Consider the following 15,219-nt stretch of genomic DNA (forward strand, 5'->3'; position numbering starts at 1 on the left):
GCACTCAGATCTCCTGCAGAATCTTCCTCCCCAGGGAGCCAAGTAGAACCCTCTAAACCCTGTGTGCCCACAGCAGCTTTTCAGACAGCACCATCCCAAAACACTCCCATGGGTGACCCCACTGTGGCTCAGGCTGTGCATCCACTGCTGTGTGCTTCACTGACCTCCATGGGAGCAGGGCAGAGCCACTCGTGCATTTCAGGATAATGATCATTGCTGCTCATTAGGAGGAAAAAGGCAGCTGTGTTGGAGTGTCATCAGTTTCTGCCCACTGAGACTTAGAAAGGCTCAGTAATTTGTACACCAAATAACACCCTGCCTGGGTGCCAGGTGAGTGCACACCCTTGGAACACCCCATCCAGCCACAGCAAAGCAGCAGCACTGCATCAAGAACAAGCCACAAGCTCCAGCCATAGCCTTTCCCATAAAGACTGGCAGTCTTTATGGCACCTCCCCTTGCACACCCTGGCACAGCCCAGCATGCCCAGGTTGTGGCACTGAACTGATGCCCCCATGCTTGGCTTCCTACATCTCCATCAGGCCAGATTCCTTGCCTCAGCTCCTACATGCAGTCCCAGCATCATCATAAGGGGAAAAAAACCATAGCAGGGTCATCTCAGTAACTCAGGACTTTCAAACAGGACACAAGCATCCAGCAGAAGCCCAGGTGATGGTTGTCCATTACACAAGGGACCTCTCCTGCCTGCAGCTCCTTCACTGCTCACTGAAGAGAGCTTACACGGGGCATGGTGAAGCTAAGCTACAGCATGACCCTGAGCACTCAAGGGATAAAGGGAGATTTTCTCTTTACTCTGGCTATTTTTACATCTCAGAAACATGTCCTGGGGGAGCAGGCCTCTCCAGGAGCCCTCCTAAGGGCTGGGATACCAACACCCTCCAGTTTACAGCCAGCTGGCTGCAGCCCAGCTGAAGATGACAGCCCAGCCCTGCTTCCAGCACAAGGATGACCTTCCCCACAGGCAGCCGGGCAGAATGTCCTCCACCAGCTCCCACTGGCAAGTGAGTCCATGGGGAGCTGTCGGGAGGGATTAACCCATCTTGGGATGGATCCCCTCCTTCACCCCATCACTGCACCCACCCTCCATTCCCCCAGCCTCACCAGACCTCAGAATTTACAGCACAGGCAGAGCAAGGGGGTCGCCAGAGGAAAACTAATGGGGATGGAGGATTTACAAGCAAGGGCTGGATTCAAGGAAGGCAGAGCAAAGCAGAAGGTGATTTACAGGGTCAGCAGCAATTTACACAGCAGGTAGCACAGAGGTCGGGATTTACAGGGGCAGGGGAGAAATGCATTTTATGGGTGTTTATTAGGAAGTGAGCATCTCCTTCTCCTGACCGCTGTGACCTGGGGAGGGATACAGGAGCTGATGGATCTGCAAGGAGCCTCCCCCTTGCTCTGGAGGTCACAGACAGGCCATCACGGGGAACCATCCCTGCCCCAGCATGGCTGCATGCTGCAGATGGTTTCTGCTTGGCTATGGCACCCTCAGGGTCATTCTAGTGTGTCCCTGTCACACCACTGCCCTGAGGCGGTGTTCCAAGGCCAGGCTTGGTGGTCGATGCCTCCAGGTAGGCTACAAACAACAAACCCTCAGACATCTCCTCCTGGAGCTGGAGGCCCTTCCTGCCTCCTGGCAAGCCCCACAGTCCCTCCCCACCAAAGTCTGGTCCAGCCCATCAGCTGGTAGAAAGGCAGCGTTTCTCCCAGTGCCAAGACTCTTTGCCACCGCCCAGGATGGGGCTGCCGGGCTGGTGATGGGCAGGCAGGGATCATGGAATGCTGTCCCTCCATCCCACAGCGGGGCAGGTGAGCCAGCCCCAGGGCCACCATCACAAACACACACAAGTCACATCACCCACTCTCCAGTCCCATTTTCCAGACGCCCCTGGCGCCCAGCGGGGGCCAGGAACTGGGGCCCCCCCCCCCCCCCCCACATGCACCCCTGAACACACTGGTTTGGGCAGGCAGGTCCTCTCCCTCTCCCACTCCTGAACTGCACCAGGGCTGAGGGGGACACACTCATGCACACAATGGGTGGCAGCACGTTTGGGTCTCCAGCTGTCACACACCTCCCTGCCCAGGTTCACACTAGCAGCATCCCTGAGCTGGCATGTGCCAGGCTGGGCACAGAGACACACACCTGCTCACACTGCCAGGGGTCAGCCTGAACAACCGCATGTGAAGGAAAATGAGTAAAGAAATATATAGGAAAAGTTGTCCCAGCACAGAAACTCCACCACGTTGTGACATCCTCCCTTTGGAACACACTGTGACTGGCCTCTGCCACCCCAGGAGGACACTTAACGTTTGGGAGTGAGCCAGGACACTCTGCCATTCCCAGCTCTTCCCCGCCACTGCTTCCCCTCAGTGGTACAAGCTGAAGGCTGCCCATCCAGAATTGAGGTTTGCAGCACATCATGGCCTGGGGACCAAACCTTCAGCCATGCCAGCATGAGGGTGCCCCGAGGTGACATGTCAACCCACACCTTGCATGATCCTACATTTCCTCCCCAAACAAAAGCTGGAAAGGCTGGTCCTAGAAGAGCCAAAAAAAGAGGAAATTCACTCAGACATTTTATCTCAGTCTCCTTCTTCAGGCACTTCCCTATTTTGCAACAGATATAGGAGGCCACATGCTAAACAAGTGCAATTCCTGCAGGGGACACCCAATTTCTTGCAATACTGGGTTGCTCAGCACAGGGGTGCAATTGGACAGGTGCCACTAGCAGAGAGAGGGAAGGAGAGGAACAGCTCCAATCACTGGCCACAAACACCCATGAAAGCATTGAGCACTGCCCAGCCCTGGCATGCCATAAACAAGATGAAAATAAAGTTGTGAGCATCCTACACAAAATAAGAGAAAAAGTTTCTCTCTTTCAGCCTGAAGAGATACAGCTTGGCAGCACAGACAGGTTACAAGTCACACTGAACCATAACCCAAGGTGTAGGAGCCCAGATAACATCCCATTGCTGACAGGTGAGGACTCAGCCCCAGCACAGCCCAGCTGATCCCACAGCTCCTCAGCAGAGGCACAAGGGCAGCAGCAGGGCAACATCCCAAGCAAGCTGGTTCTCTTATCCACATAAAACTTCCAGAGAGGCACAATAGCAGCACCCAACTCACATCTTCATCAGAACCATAAACAGCAGCAACACTATTGCCCCCCTCCCACTCCCCCAAAGTTTGACTAAAGCTCAGGAGTATCTTTGCTTTTATAAATCTCTGCCTTTTAATGATGGCTTCAAGGCTCAGAGAAAAAAAGGCCCATTAAACTCACTGAATAAGTTAATGGGGCAGAGAGAATCCATTTCAAAGCCACCCCAGGCTATTTTCCTCTGGAGCTAAAGCCTGAATAAGCAAAAAGGAAAAATTAAAACTGTACAGTGCTTTGCCAATAAATAACCCCCAGTGTAATCCGCTACCAGGCAGGCCTCCATTTGCAGAGATAATAGGATGCAGATCAGCTGCAAACCACCTCCCCTTGCAGGGACCACCACCTTTTGACTGCAATTAGCTGTGCTGAGGCAGGAACCTCCATCTCCTGCCTGTCCACTTCCACCTGCCTGGGCAGGAGGGAATGGCACATCCTGCAGGGAAGTGCCAAAATTCGGCACTAGGCTCTGCAATTCCTCTACATCAATGCTCAAAGCACACACTCCTGCTTGTCTGCCTCATTTTTACCCAGTCCTTCTGCCCCTTCATCCCTGTCTTCTTCCCCTCCTTCGTGAGCAGAGCTATGGGTCCAGCCCTCTCCCATCAACCAGAGTCCACACACAGCTGCTCCTCCCCAAACACTTAAAAAAAAAGTGCATGTCCCAGAGAGGGAAAAAAAAAATAGAAATCCCTGCTTGTAAATGTTGATCCCACTAGACGCAGTTTGTTTACTATTTAATATTTAAAGATGCTAATTAAGTCTCTGAATAAATAAATCTACGTTATCCGTGGCTTTTGGAAGGCAAGGATCCTTCCCTCGGGGCCAGGGCAGCCCACAGCACGCTGGGTGCTGGGCAGTCTGCCTGGGTCTCGGACAAGCCTAGGGCAAAGCCTGAGAATCCCACCACCATCCTTCCTGGAAGGGAGGGCTTATCTGCAACACCAAGCAACACCAGGCACAGCCCAGGCTGGGAGCACCAAGCACTTCAGCCATCAAGTCCTGAAGGAGAGCACAAACAGGGCAAGGCACAGAGAAGACGATTTCCAGCCAGGCTTGCCCAGAAAGGTGCCTCTTGGCCCTGAGATGGGATCTCAGCTACAACCAAGGAGCCAAGGGGTTGTGCTCTCAAGGGCCAGAGGATCAACCCACAAAACACTGTAGGGACACAACAACAGACACCAATACACATCACACAGCCCACCACCATGCAGGCAGCCAGGGCTGCTCCAGCAACCAGCTACAGATACCCACATCCCTCCCCTCTGCCTGGAGCCAGGGCAAGCAACCCACACAGCTTCCTACCTGAAAGCACCCCCATTCCAGGTCCTCTTCTCAAAACCACCACTGCAGCATCTTGTAAGGAACAGCAACTGCTGCCTCCCTCACACACAAACCCCAACCAACCCCACACCTCAGCTCTCCCACCTGATACCTCTTCAGCCTCATTAGGCTCTGCCTCTCCCAAATCCGCTCCAGCTGTATCACGCACCTTACCATTAACCCCTGGTGTGCCAGCCCTGCAGAGCTCCCTGCTGTAGAGGCCCCCTCCCTGCCCAAGCAGCAACCCTGCACCACATGGGTGCCCTGCATGCAGTCCTCTGGCTCAGGCTTTGCTATGATGCTCCCAAGAATACTCCTCAGTATCTGCTCCAACCTGAAATGAGGAGCACAGTGCTTCCCAAGGGAGCTGCTCTAACCCTGATCTGGCTCTGTGCTACTCTGCCCTCTCCCCTGCAGAGCCTGGGACAGCCTGTGAGATGTTTGGCAGCAGGGATGTGTTCAGAGCCCCTGTGAGGCTCAAACTAGGAAACAGTCCCCAGTAACATTCAGCTTCTCTGAATTGGCACAGAGAGCGCCGCAGGAGGAAGGGATGCTCTTGGCAGACTGAGAAGCTGGGAACGTGCAGCATCCTTGACCCTGTGTCCCACTGAACTTTGCTTGCTCCACAAGCTGCTCAGCAGCAGCCACTAAGTGATTTGGTGGCTTTCACCTTACTTTTTCTGAGATATATTTTGGCTGGGAGAGCACAGACAAGGCAAGAGACAGACAAAGCCAGGACCCACATCACTGCCCCAGGAATACCAGTCACATCCTGGTGGCAAGAGTTTTGGAGGACAAGAGAATTTTTTCCAGTCACACAAGTCACAGAGCTCCCCAGAGGCAATCCCATCTGTACAGGGATGGACATGAGGGATGCCCAAGCTGGCCTTGTGTGCCTGTGTTAGAAGCAGACAGGAGGGGGACAGGCAGTCCAAGGGAGCATTTGCACAGCTGGATCACAGACTGGAGAGCCAAGACTCCTTGTTCCCAGCCCAGGTCACTGAATGGCATTTCCATGGAGAGCATGGGATGGGGGATGAGGCCAGAGCTGCTCCAGAAGCAAAAGGAAAGTCAGCAGCTGCAGGCACCCGAGCTCTCCCCCATGTGGCTTCGTGTCCCGGCAGGGTCAGGAGTGAGAGCCTGGCATCTCTGTGGCTCAGCTGAGCACTCGTGATCCTAATTTATCCTGGTAAAGCCCTGAGCATGCAGGGTCCTCAGCAGCACTCAGATTACCAGCATCTGTTTGAGCATTTCCACATTAACATTTCTTAGTGGGAACCTCCTGGTGAGAGCTAGTTAAGGGACAGCCTTGCACAACCCAGGAAGATGGGGGCTTCACCATGCTCACATCTGCTCCTACCCACTTCTCAGTCCTCCAGGGACAGTACAGGGAGCCAGCAAAAGCACCAGAGCCCTGTCCCCTCCCCAGCACAGAGCTGTAGGAGAGCTGCAGGGAAGAGGCTGTGTGGGGAATTGCACTTGGGCTCAGCATCTCCCTGAATCACTCCCTGGGATCCCAAGACTGCTTAGTTGTCACTGCAACAAGCACCATAGTCAAGAACAAGTACCCTGAGTCACACATCTGTGCTGTCACACCATCACACTCCCTTGGGAATCCTTCCTGACCTCTCTGCTCCACCACTGGGACTTTTGTTTTTGATTAAAAAGGCAAATTTCATTCTGTTTAGGCAGACAAAAGCTGGGAGAAGGGGAAGGTGGGGGTTATGTCACATGCTGGAGGGGGGTAGAGGAAGGGGATGGTCACTATCAGTCTTCATTATCTACTATACCAAAGCACTGGGTGGCAGCTGGAGGAAAGCTGGATGTAGACATGGTTATGGCTTCTCCTTCAGCTCCTCAACTGCTATAGCACATGAAAACAAGCTAAAAATACAGCACATATTTTCCTGGTGCTACTCTTCCAGGCATGCAGGGGCAAGGTCTTACACAGAGGGGAACAGGACAGGACCCCCAGTCCCATGGGATGTGGAATCAGGGTGGGGATGCACAAGGACACAACAGAGCAGGGTTGGTGGAGTAGCCCTGCTGGCTGGGCACTGACTCCAAAGAGAGCCTTCCAAAGGGAGTTCAGAGAGACTTTAGTCTCCCTTTCTTGAGCTAAAGTCCAGTCCCAGAGCAGTATCACAGCTCTAAACCCACGTTCATAACCCACGCCCAACACACAACCACATCCAACCAAATGTCACCCCTGCTATGACACTGGGGGCCCATTTGCTGTTGCATTGTGGGACCACTGGGTGTCACAGCCCTTCCATCACGCTGACAGCACCTGGCAACAGCCAGCAGGGAAATAACCAGTCCACCTTTGGCCCAGCTGAAAGGAAGGATGAGATATCTCCAGGAACTGCACATGGAGGATCCTGCATCTTCCTGCCCCCACTCGCCCTTGCTCTATCTCAGACCAGGCTCTTCTCAGCCTTCCTCCCTTGGGGAAGGACATGTGGCCTCTTTAGCCCTCCAATCTTCACCCAACCTGTGCAGAGGGTTAATCAGAGGAGCAAAATGCATTGCCCCTACTTTGGAAGCCTCCAGAGACAGCTCTCAGCCTGTGCCCTCTTGCCTCTACCTCCAGGATTTCTCCATGAACTTCTCTCATGTCTACTAAATATAACAGGGCCAATAGAACAGCCTTGTTTATCCCTCCCTCCATGCTTGACCTCTCCCTAAACCCTGGCTGGTGCTGGGCTGAAGGGTTCCCATCCCCACTCTGCATCCTGCAGGCCAGCTGTACCACTGCTCTGTGCCTCAGTTTCCCCATCATTAAAATGATGAGAACTCTTAGGGTCTTCCTTGTAGAACATCCACATCCAGAAGCTGGTCCCAGATGGCAGCTCACCACCCGGATCAGGCACCTCTTGCCCAGAAACACCTTCTCAGTGACCCGCTTTGGTTGGGTCAATACCTTCCAAAAAGCTGCAAATCACTTCAATTCACAGACAGGCTGGAGCTGCATCACTTGCAGCACTGGTGTAAGAGCTATGGGTACCTGGGGGTGCGCTGACCACATCCTCCCGCTGCAGCACAGCAAAGAAAACCCTGTCCCAGTAACCCACTCAGATCCCCAAGGGCCATCCGATACTGACAGGGATTGGGATGCCAAGTTAGGGAGCAGCCCAAGAGAGGTTCAGCAACATGGGCGCCGGGAGAAAAGGCCCTTCAGTGCGACAGCAAGCAAGCGGTGACCTGACCGCCGAGCCCTCGCAGCCCTCGGCGCTCTCGCACTCCGCGCCGCCCCGGTGCGGCTCCATCCCGGCCGTGCCCGCGAATCCCGCGAAATCCGCGCATCCCGCATCCCGGAGCCGGGCTGTCTGGCGCTGCCGCTTGCCCTCTAGCGGCACAGCCACCTTTAGACGGGAATAGCGGAGCGGCTGAGCCGGGATGCGCCGGGCAGAGGGAGCCGGGGCTGAGCCGGGCTCCAGAGCGGAGCAGGGCGGAGGCTCGGCCGGGCGTTACGGCGCATCCACGGGGATGCTCCTTTGCCAGCGCTCCCGCACCAACAGCCTCAGTCTCGAGTGTCTCCTTGCTGCGGGATAACGGGAACAGCCTGGTGCAGCCGTGGTCCTGGTGCTGTGTGCGTGGTCCTAGTGGACCTGGAGCATGGGGTGAGGTGAGCAGGTTGCTGGGTCCTCATCTCCACATGAGGGGCACAAAGTGCTGTGATATCCAACCACTCCACAAACTGCAGCCTCTGAGCAAGAAATTCACCCCACAGCACCTCCTTGATGACAGTTTTGTTGTTCATCCCTCGGTGCAGATGGAAGAGCAAGAGAATTCAGGGGAGACCAGAGCCCACAGGCTGCTGTCAAACACACCTGCTTAGAAGGCACCTACACAACCTATCAAACCCCCCACTGCAGAAACCACAAAACTATTGCTATTACAGAGTGCCTGGTAAACAACACAGTAAGTTACAAGCACTATCATTTACCTTTGGAAGCCTGGCAGGCTTAGGGGGTTGGTTCTTCCCTAAGTGGGATGCACCAAATCCAGCCATAAACTTATGGGTAACACCAAGCAGGGGCACTCCATTGAACAGGACAGGCTGGTATGCCAGGGTGGCACCGGAAAGCATTGCACTATCTACCTGCAGGGCTCCCCAGGGGTGACCCCATGGGACATCTCATGGACGGTCTGGGGGGTGCACTGAAAGAGCCTGGCATTTCTGGGTGCATGGATGGTCACAGCCCTTTGGGAGACCTCAAACAGCCTCATTCCAAAGCACATGAAGGTGTCACCTTCACAGGGGTGAGCTGATGGGGTGGAGCATACCCAGAGATCTTTTCCTAACAGAGCTCTACAGAAGCCACTAACCAGGGGCAACACATCTCTGAGCCTCTAAGGGCAGCATGCAGGTCCTTCTTCACTCTCTTCTTCTTCCTCCTACTACCAGGAGGAATAGGTAGTCCTGAAGCATCTTCATCTCACCTCTCCAATCCCAAGGAGACAAGCCAACAGGCAGAGCTGACTTAGACCTCCTCGAACGCTGCAGGACATGAGGGTTGGAGAGATGTCACATGCACCCTGAAACCATCTGGGTCACCAGCTGCTCCTGTCCCAGCAGCAGTTCAGGGCCCATGTTTGGTTCAGAAAAAGTCTGTGAAGTCCTGGCAGTCACCAAAATTGTCTCCTTCTTGGAGAAATACCTGACATCACCTGTGCCAGGAAAGTGCTTCTCTCCAGGACTGGTCAGCAGAGAGAAAGACCACAAGAGCAGGGCAAGGAACCAATAGCCAGCTCACAAAAAAGGGGAAGGATATGGAGGTTACAGTGCTCCTGACTTAAGTCATCTCTAGAGTATCAAGACCATACATGTCAGCCCACCTCTTTGTCCCAAACATCTCTGGACCCTCTTCTGTCCCCACAGCCTTGTGCTGCACCCACCTCTCCCATCTTAACATCCTTCAGGACAGCTGCTCTGCATGAACAAGAGCCCAGAAAATCCAAGCTGGATGGCATTAGAGACCTTTTGAATGGCCTCTGCAGCAGCCAAAGCCTCTGGAGATGGGAGGCTTTGGGAATGCAGAGCCCTTCATCTCTGGAGAGAAGTAGATTCACAGAGAGAGGAAAAGTTTGTGCCTGTTGTCTGAAGCAGAGTAGTCACTACCTTGAGCATCACAGGAGGCCTTTTCTCAGCTGTTTGGGTCACCAAAGCAAGTCCTGCTCCCTCTGGCCCTTCCAGGAAGATGCCTGCCCTTTCTCTCTCCCCTCCTTCCCAGATGCAGGCACACAGGAGCATTACTGGTGCCTCAGCTCTCCCCGCACCAGTACTGAAAGGGTGCTGCTGCTCTGAGCACCCCCTCGCTCTCCCCCTCTCCACATGCTCCCGGCTCCCGCGCAGCGAGTGGGGGCTGCGCTGCCGCTCCCCCCCACAGCACCCAGCTCTGACGTGGCTCTCCCACCCCCGGCCAGGCCCACGGCATGGAGCGGATGCTGCCGTGGGCTGGTGGGACAGCCCAAAAGGAAAGAATGAGGATGCTCTTCTTGTCCATGGAAAGGGGCAAGATGCTTCCTCGTCGCCCTGCGAAACCCCAAAATCCTGCACCCCACAGTGCTCCAGAATAAGCCACCTCCCCTTGGGTTGCTCTGAATTCATGTCACCTTGTTGAAAGCAGCTACGAACTGCACATATACACCCTGAAAATCCACCCATGGAGGCTATTTTACCACAAGAATCCCCATCCTCCCCTGGTGAGGCTGGGCAAGGAGCAAGGTTTTATATGCCAGGGACATCTCCCTACCTTGAGGGAGCCCAGGGGTGACAAACGCAGGCCACCATCGCCTGCCTAGCAGCATCTCTCCAGTGCCATAGCAACAGCTGAGAAGTAGGGAGGCCCAGATGGCAAACTCCTCCGTCTGTCCTTCCCCACGCACGGTGCCGGCGCACGCAGGAGCTGCCCACGCTGCCAGAAGGGTAACTCCCCGGCCCGGCCCACCCCTGGCACGCGGCACCCACCGTCACCCCGACACACGGCACAGCCGGGCCCGGCTTCCCCGTGCGCCAGCCAGCCCCTCACAGTGCCATGGTGGGGGACCCAGAGTGACAAAGACCCCAGCTGCTCAGTGCACAGGGGTACAAGGGGCCCTGTGCTGCAGGATCCCCCAGGATCAAAGTTCTCCCTGTGTGTCCAGTATTTTTAGGGAGGTCTAGCAATGAACGGAGCCCCACATCACAGGGGTGAGGATGGACTGGGGGGAGCTTGAGCATCTCCTTAAGTCACACCCGGCTGGGGACACAGCAAAGGCCACCCAGCTGCACCAGGAAAAGCAATGGCATGGATATACCCCTAGCCCATGGTGTCCTCTCCCAAAATCAGGAGGATGAAATACAGATCGAGACTCCAAATTGGAGCCATCTCAGCCAGGTCCAAGGTGGCCTCCCAGCTGGACAGGACCACTGGCAGCTCCCACAGGGATCTGCGTGAAGAGTCGCATCTCCAGGGATGCAATCCAAAATTGGGTAAACTTCTGGGCATGCTGGCAAAGGGCAGAGGGAAATCAGCCAATCCAACCTCCTATTCCATCTCACCTCCTGCCCTTTCCCTGCTTCACCATTAACCTGGCACTGCCTGGATTTGCATGGAAGTTGAGTGTCACCATCCCCTCCAGCCCATCCACAGTAGGAGCCACCCAGCCCTGACTGCTCCACTTTTACCAAAAGGAGGATGGGTGGGAAGCCAGAAGCACCAGCAATTGAAGCAAAGGCCATTCATTTGAGGGGTGCAATGGGAGGCTCGATGGAGGGGCACCACACTGTGGGCACCCAGGCCTGCCTTCCAGCCTCTGTGGGCAGCACTACAGGCTGGGTGTCTCCTGTCCCTCTTCTGTCGTCCTTGCCTTGGGGTTCTCATCAGCTGCTGAGAAGGGATAAAACCCAAAGCTCCTGATGGCTTAGCCCTCAATGCTGGGTTTGGGTGAGCTGGAGTGGAGCTCCAGCCAGGTCTTGCCCTGGCTCAAGTGGGTAAGATGGACAAGCCCTCCAAGATGGCTCACAATGTTTTCTTTTTCCAGCCCTCTGAACGGGCTCTGGCAGTCTTTCATCAGCAACACCCAAGCCCTAATTTCAAAGCTGAGCTGTCTTTTGGACATGAATAAGACTCTGCTTGGTCCCGGGGTTGTTTCACCACCCCACACTCCATCTGCTTTTTCACCAGCAACAAGATGGAGCAGCAACCACCACCTTCCTCAGGGCCCATGGGGAGGACCCATCAGGGGCATCAAATCCCCTGAGCCTCCCCTGCTCACCCCCCACCCCAGTGGGAGAAGGTGTTTTTGCCCACTAGCTGTCCACAAACAAGGTAAGCTGCCTAAGGAGGCCAAGCCCCCGGTGAGCATGGCAAGCAGAAGGAAACACTGCTCAGTGCCCAGTTGAATCAGACTCGCATGCCGGGAGTGATTCAGCGATGACCAGGCTGGGCTTCGAGGCACCCCTCACCCCAGCACCCATGATGTCAGGGCTGTCAAGGAGAGGCCTGACATCAGCCTGGAAGGGTGCAGGACCTGATGTCTCCCAGACAAGAGGATGAAAGTGATTCAACCCTGGATCCCAGCAGTGACTCCTTTGCTGGGAAGCATCCCCACCACACAAACCATCCCTCTGCTCCCATAAGCATCCCCTACAAACCACTGCTGCCTTCCCAGGAAGCACAGACCCTTGGGGAAAGTTTTCACTCGTGATCAGTCTCAGACCCCCATGACATTTTGGGGTTCACCCCAGTCCTGTGCCTCAGTCCCCTCAAAGCCTGAGGAGGAAGGTGTGGAGCCAGAAGCGATGCAGGGGGTGAGTGAATGTGCTTTGCTCAGTGTGTAGCAGAGATGCATACAAATTCCAGCAAAACTGGCACCTTCTTCTCCTTCTCCAACTTAAGAGAAGCATCTCTCAAAAAAATACCCAATATTTGTCTCTGGAGTTGTCCATTTTGGGCATTTTTTTTGCCCCTCTCCTTTTTATGAACTGCTTATCAGCATTTTTCAATTTCAAATCAGTAAAGACATTTTCTGGGCACAAAGGACTCGTGTAACACTACCTCTCCCAGCAGTTCAGATGTGTCTGTGCATCTGACAACGCACACTTACGCTGGTGGCTTCCAAACCCTTCCCTGCCTTTCCTGCTGCTCCCCAGCCCCCAAAGAGTTAAAACTAAACCACAACAAACAGAGAGCAGAGGCAAAAAACACGAGTTTCTCTGACTTCCTCAGCATCACCCTCATCCCTCCAGCATCGCAGAGAAAACACTCCACCACCACGACGCAGGATAAATATGGGGCAATTGGAAGGGGAGCATTGCATTAGTTTTCCCCACTTACTTTCCCCATTCCTGTTGGGTTTTTAAGGGGGTTGCTGGCAGGGGGAGGGCAGGGCTGGGTGTTCAGGGTCAGTGGTACCTGCTGAAAACCTGCCTGGGCATCGCATGAACCTGTAAGCAAGCGGGAAAAGCAGCTCCCGTCATCTTTATCCAGCAAAGGTGACAAGCAGAGCTGCAAAAGAGGCACTGCAATTGCTCCATGGCTCTGCTGCAATTGCACTGTGACCAAATAAAACAGCCTCAGGAAGAGACCCAAAGCCCTCTCCCTCCATGAAACCGTGCCATCGAGGTGGGGAAAATAAATAAATAAATAACCCTCCATTACTCATTTCAAACCTTGCTGCATTTAACTGTCAGAATAAAGGATTCCACCTCTTCTCTCCTCAACTCCCACTGGCAACTTGCTCTGGGGGCTACATTTCCCTAAATGCTCACATTTCAATTAGCATTAGAATAATGAAATGGCTCAGAGTTCATCTCACCCAAAAATGTACTGGAAAATAAAGAGCAGAGATTGGAAGCGATGAGGAATTTTTTTTTTTTCACACACACAGAACATGATGGATTCAGGAGAAGGAAATATATTCCTTTCTCGACTCCACGCTGATGAGATTAACATGGGCTTTGCTAACTGCCTCTCCAAACAAGGATAATGCAACTTCAAGTTGATTTTCCAGATAAACAAGCATGCAAACAAACGCAAAGTGCTCAACTAAAAATATCTCTCTGCTCCGATGCTTCTCCCCACCACCACCACCCCAGCCGAAAACGCACAAATCCTATCGCAGCACCACGACAAGTTGTAAAATTATAACAATGCGAGTTAAATAAACTACTTAAGGGACATCTCACTGTCCTATTTTTTTCCCCTCCCATTAAAAAGGCGAAACCGCAGATCCCCAGATACACTCAGGGAAGGGAGCATTTTCTGATGAGGGGATGTAAAAAATAATGACATTCTAACAAGATCCAAAGTCTCAAGAAGGGAAAAGCAGCTCAGAACTTGCTTTTCTTTCCCAATTTGGGTAAATATGTGACGATGTGTGGCTGTAGCGTCCCCCTCCCCTTGCAGAAGCAAACAGTTAAAGGAAGCAGCAGCTTTAGCATCTTTGCCTGCTGCTCTCTCTCCTGCTAAGGAATCAGATCTCATTTACTTTATTCCTCTTAAGCCTTGGCCAAACTGTTGCTGGGCTTTTTATGTTTTTTTGTGGGGATGGAATAAGGGAAAAGCCGGATCTGCGTCCTCTGCCCGGGGAGCCGGACTGAGCCCAGACAGCGCAGCGACGCCGGGGGCACCTGAGCCCCGCACGGGCGACCCAGCCCGCACCCTGCCGCGGGAGGGGGAGCCCGGGGGACCCCCACTTACATGGAAGTGATGTTCCTTGAGATGTCCGTGATATTGATGCTCGTGTTGCCATTGCTGCTGCCTGAATCCTGCCCTTCCAAGAGAGGGAAGAGGTTCCCATCATCCGGCTTGTTGCAATTGATGTCTGTCTTGCTGCAAAGACAATTAGCAGGGCAAGCCAGCACCGAAAGCAGATAGTCTCCCCAAATGCTCCAGAGCAAAAATACCCTCCAGAAAGTGCACTTGGTAGGGCAAAGAGAGACATCCATCTCCGATTGCTGCTTCTAAAAAAGAGGAGGAGGAGGAAAGGGGGGATGGAGGGAGGGGAAGGGGGGGAAAGGGGGAAGGAAACAAAGACAGAGGGAGGAAAAAAAAAAAACAACAACAACAAAACCTCAAGCGATCAGATGCAAAAATCCTCCAGCAGATGAAATCATGCTGGCAGCTGGCTGGGAGAGGCTGTAATTCCCGCTAGGGCAGCGGCCGCGGCCGCGGGCGGGGATGGATGCATGCCGGCCCGGCCGCCCGCCGCTCCCGCAGCCGCTCCGGAGGATCGCAACGGGAGGCTGGGGAGGGAGGGATGGGAGGGGAGGGAGGGAGAGAAGCAGCCGGGGAAATAAATAAATAACAAAAACGGTGCGAAAGTCACCAAGTCCCACCTACTGGGCAGAATTAAAATTGACACACCTGCAAAAAAAACAGACAGAGGGAGGGGAGGGGGCGATCTCCCCTTCTCATCGCTTCCCTCCCCCGGCCTGGCCAACCCTGCTGCGGTGGGCACAAAAAGCAGAGGAGGAGGAGGAGGAGGAGGAAGAGAAGGAGGAAGGCTTGCAAAGAGAACTGGACTCCGCAATAAAAAGGATTCCCCACCCCCCTCCCTCTCTTCTAAAATCAATGTAGGAGGAAGGGGGGAGAGAGGGGAAAAACCCACCCCAGCACTGCTGGAGCTCAGCTCAGCCCCGGTAGCAGAAGAAAAGTTGAAGCTGGGGTTAAATTTGTGGTGGGGGAGAGCAGAGGGGCTCTGGCTCGGCTCCTGTTTTCTCAAGCTCTTTTG

The 15,219-nt window shown here is 54.1% G+C and overlaps 1 protein-coding gene across 4 annotated transcripts in view; it reads right to left on the minus strand.

Annotated features, from left to right (window-relative positions):
* NTRK3 (neurotrophic receptor tyrosine kinase 3) overlaps positions 1–14,923 on the minus strand; it is a 208,243-nt gene extending 193,320 nt beyond the window's left edge. For 2 of the 4 annotated variants that reach the window (XM_027644460.1, XM_027644462.1), the window contains exon 1: positions 14,187–14,434. In XM_027644460.1, coding sequence (XP_027500261.1) covers positions 14,187–14,434 — 248 coding nt within the window. Of the gene's footprint in view, positions 1–14,186; positions 14,737–14,824 lie in introns of those variants that run through there. The other 2 variants (XM_027644459.1, XM_027644458.1) reach the window with 2 other exon arrangements.
* Positions 14,924–15,219: the final 296 nt, after the last annotated feature.

Source organism: Corapipo altera, unplaced genomic scaffold (assembly GCF_003945725.1).
Source record: "Corapipo altera isolate COAL_440 unplaced genomic scaffold, ASM394572v1 50, whole genome shotgun sequence".
NCBI classification, from domain to species: Eukaryota; Metazoa; Chordata; class Aves; order Passeriformes; family Pipridae; genus Corapipo; species Corapipo altera.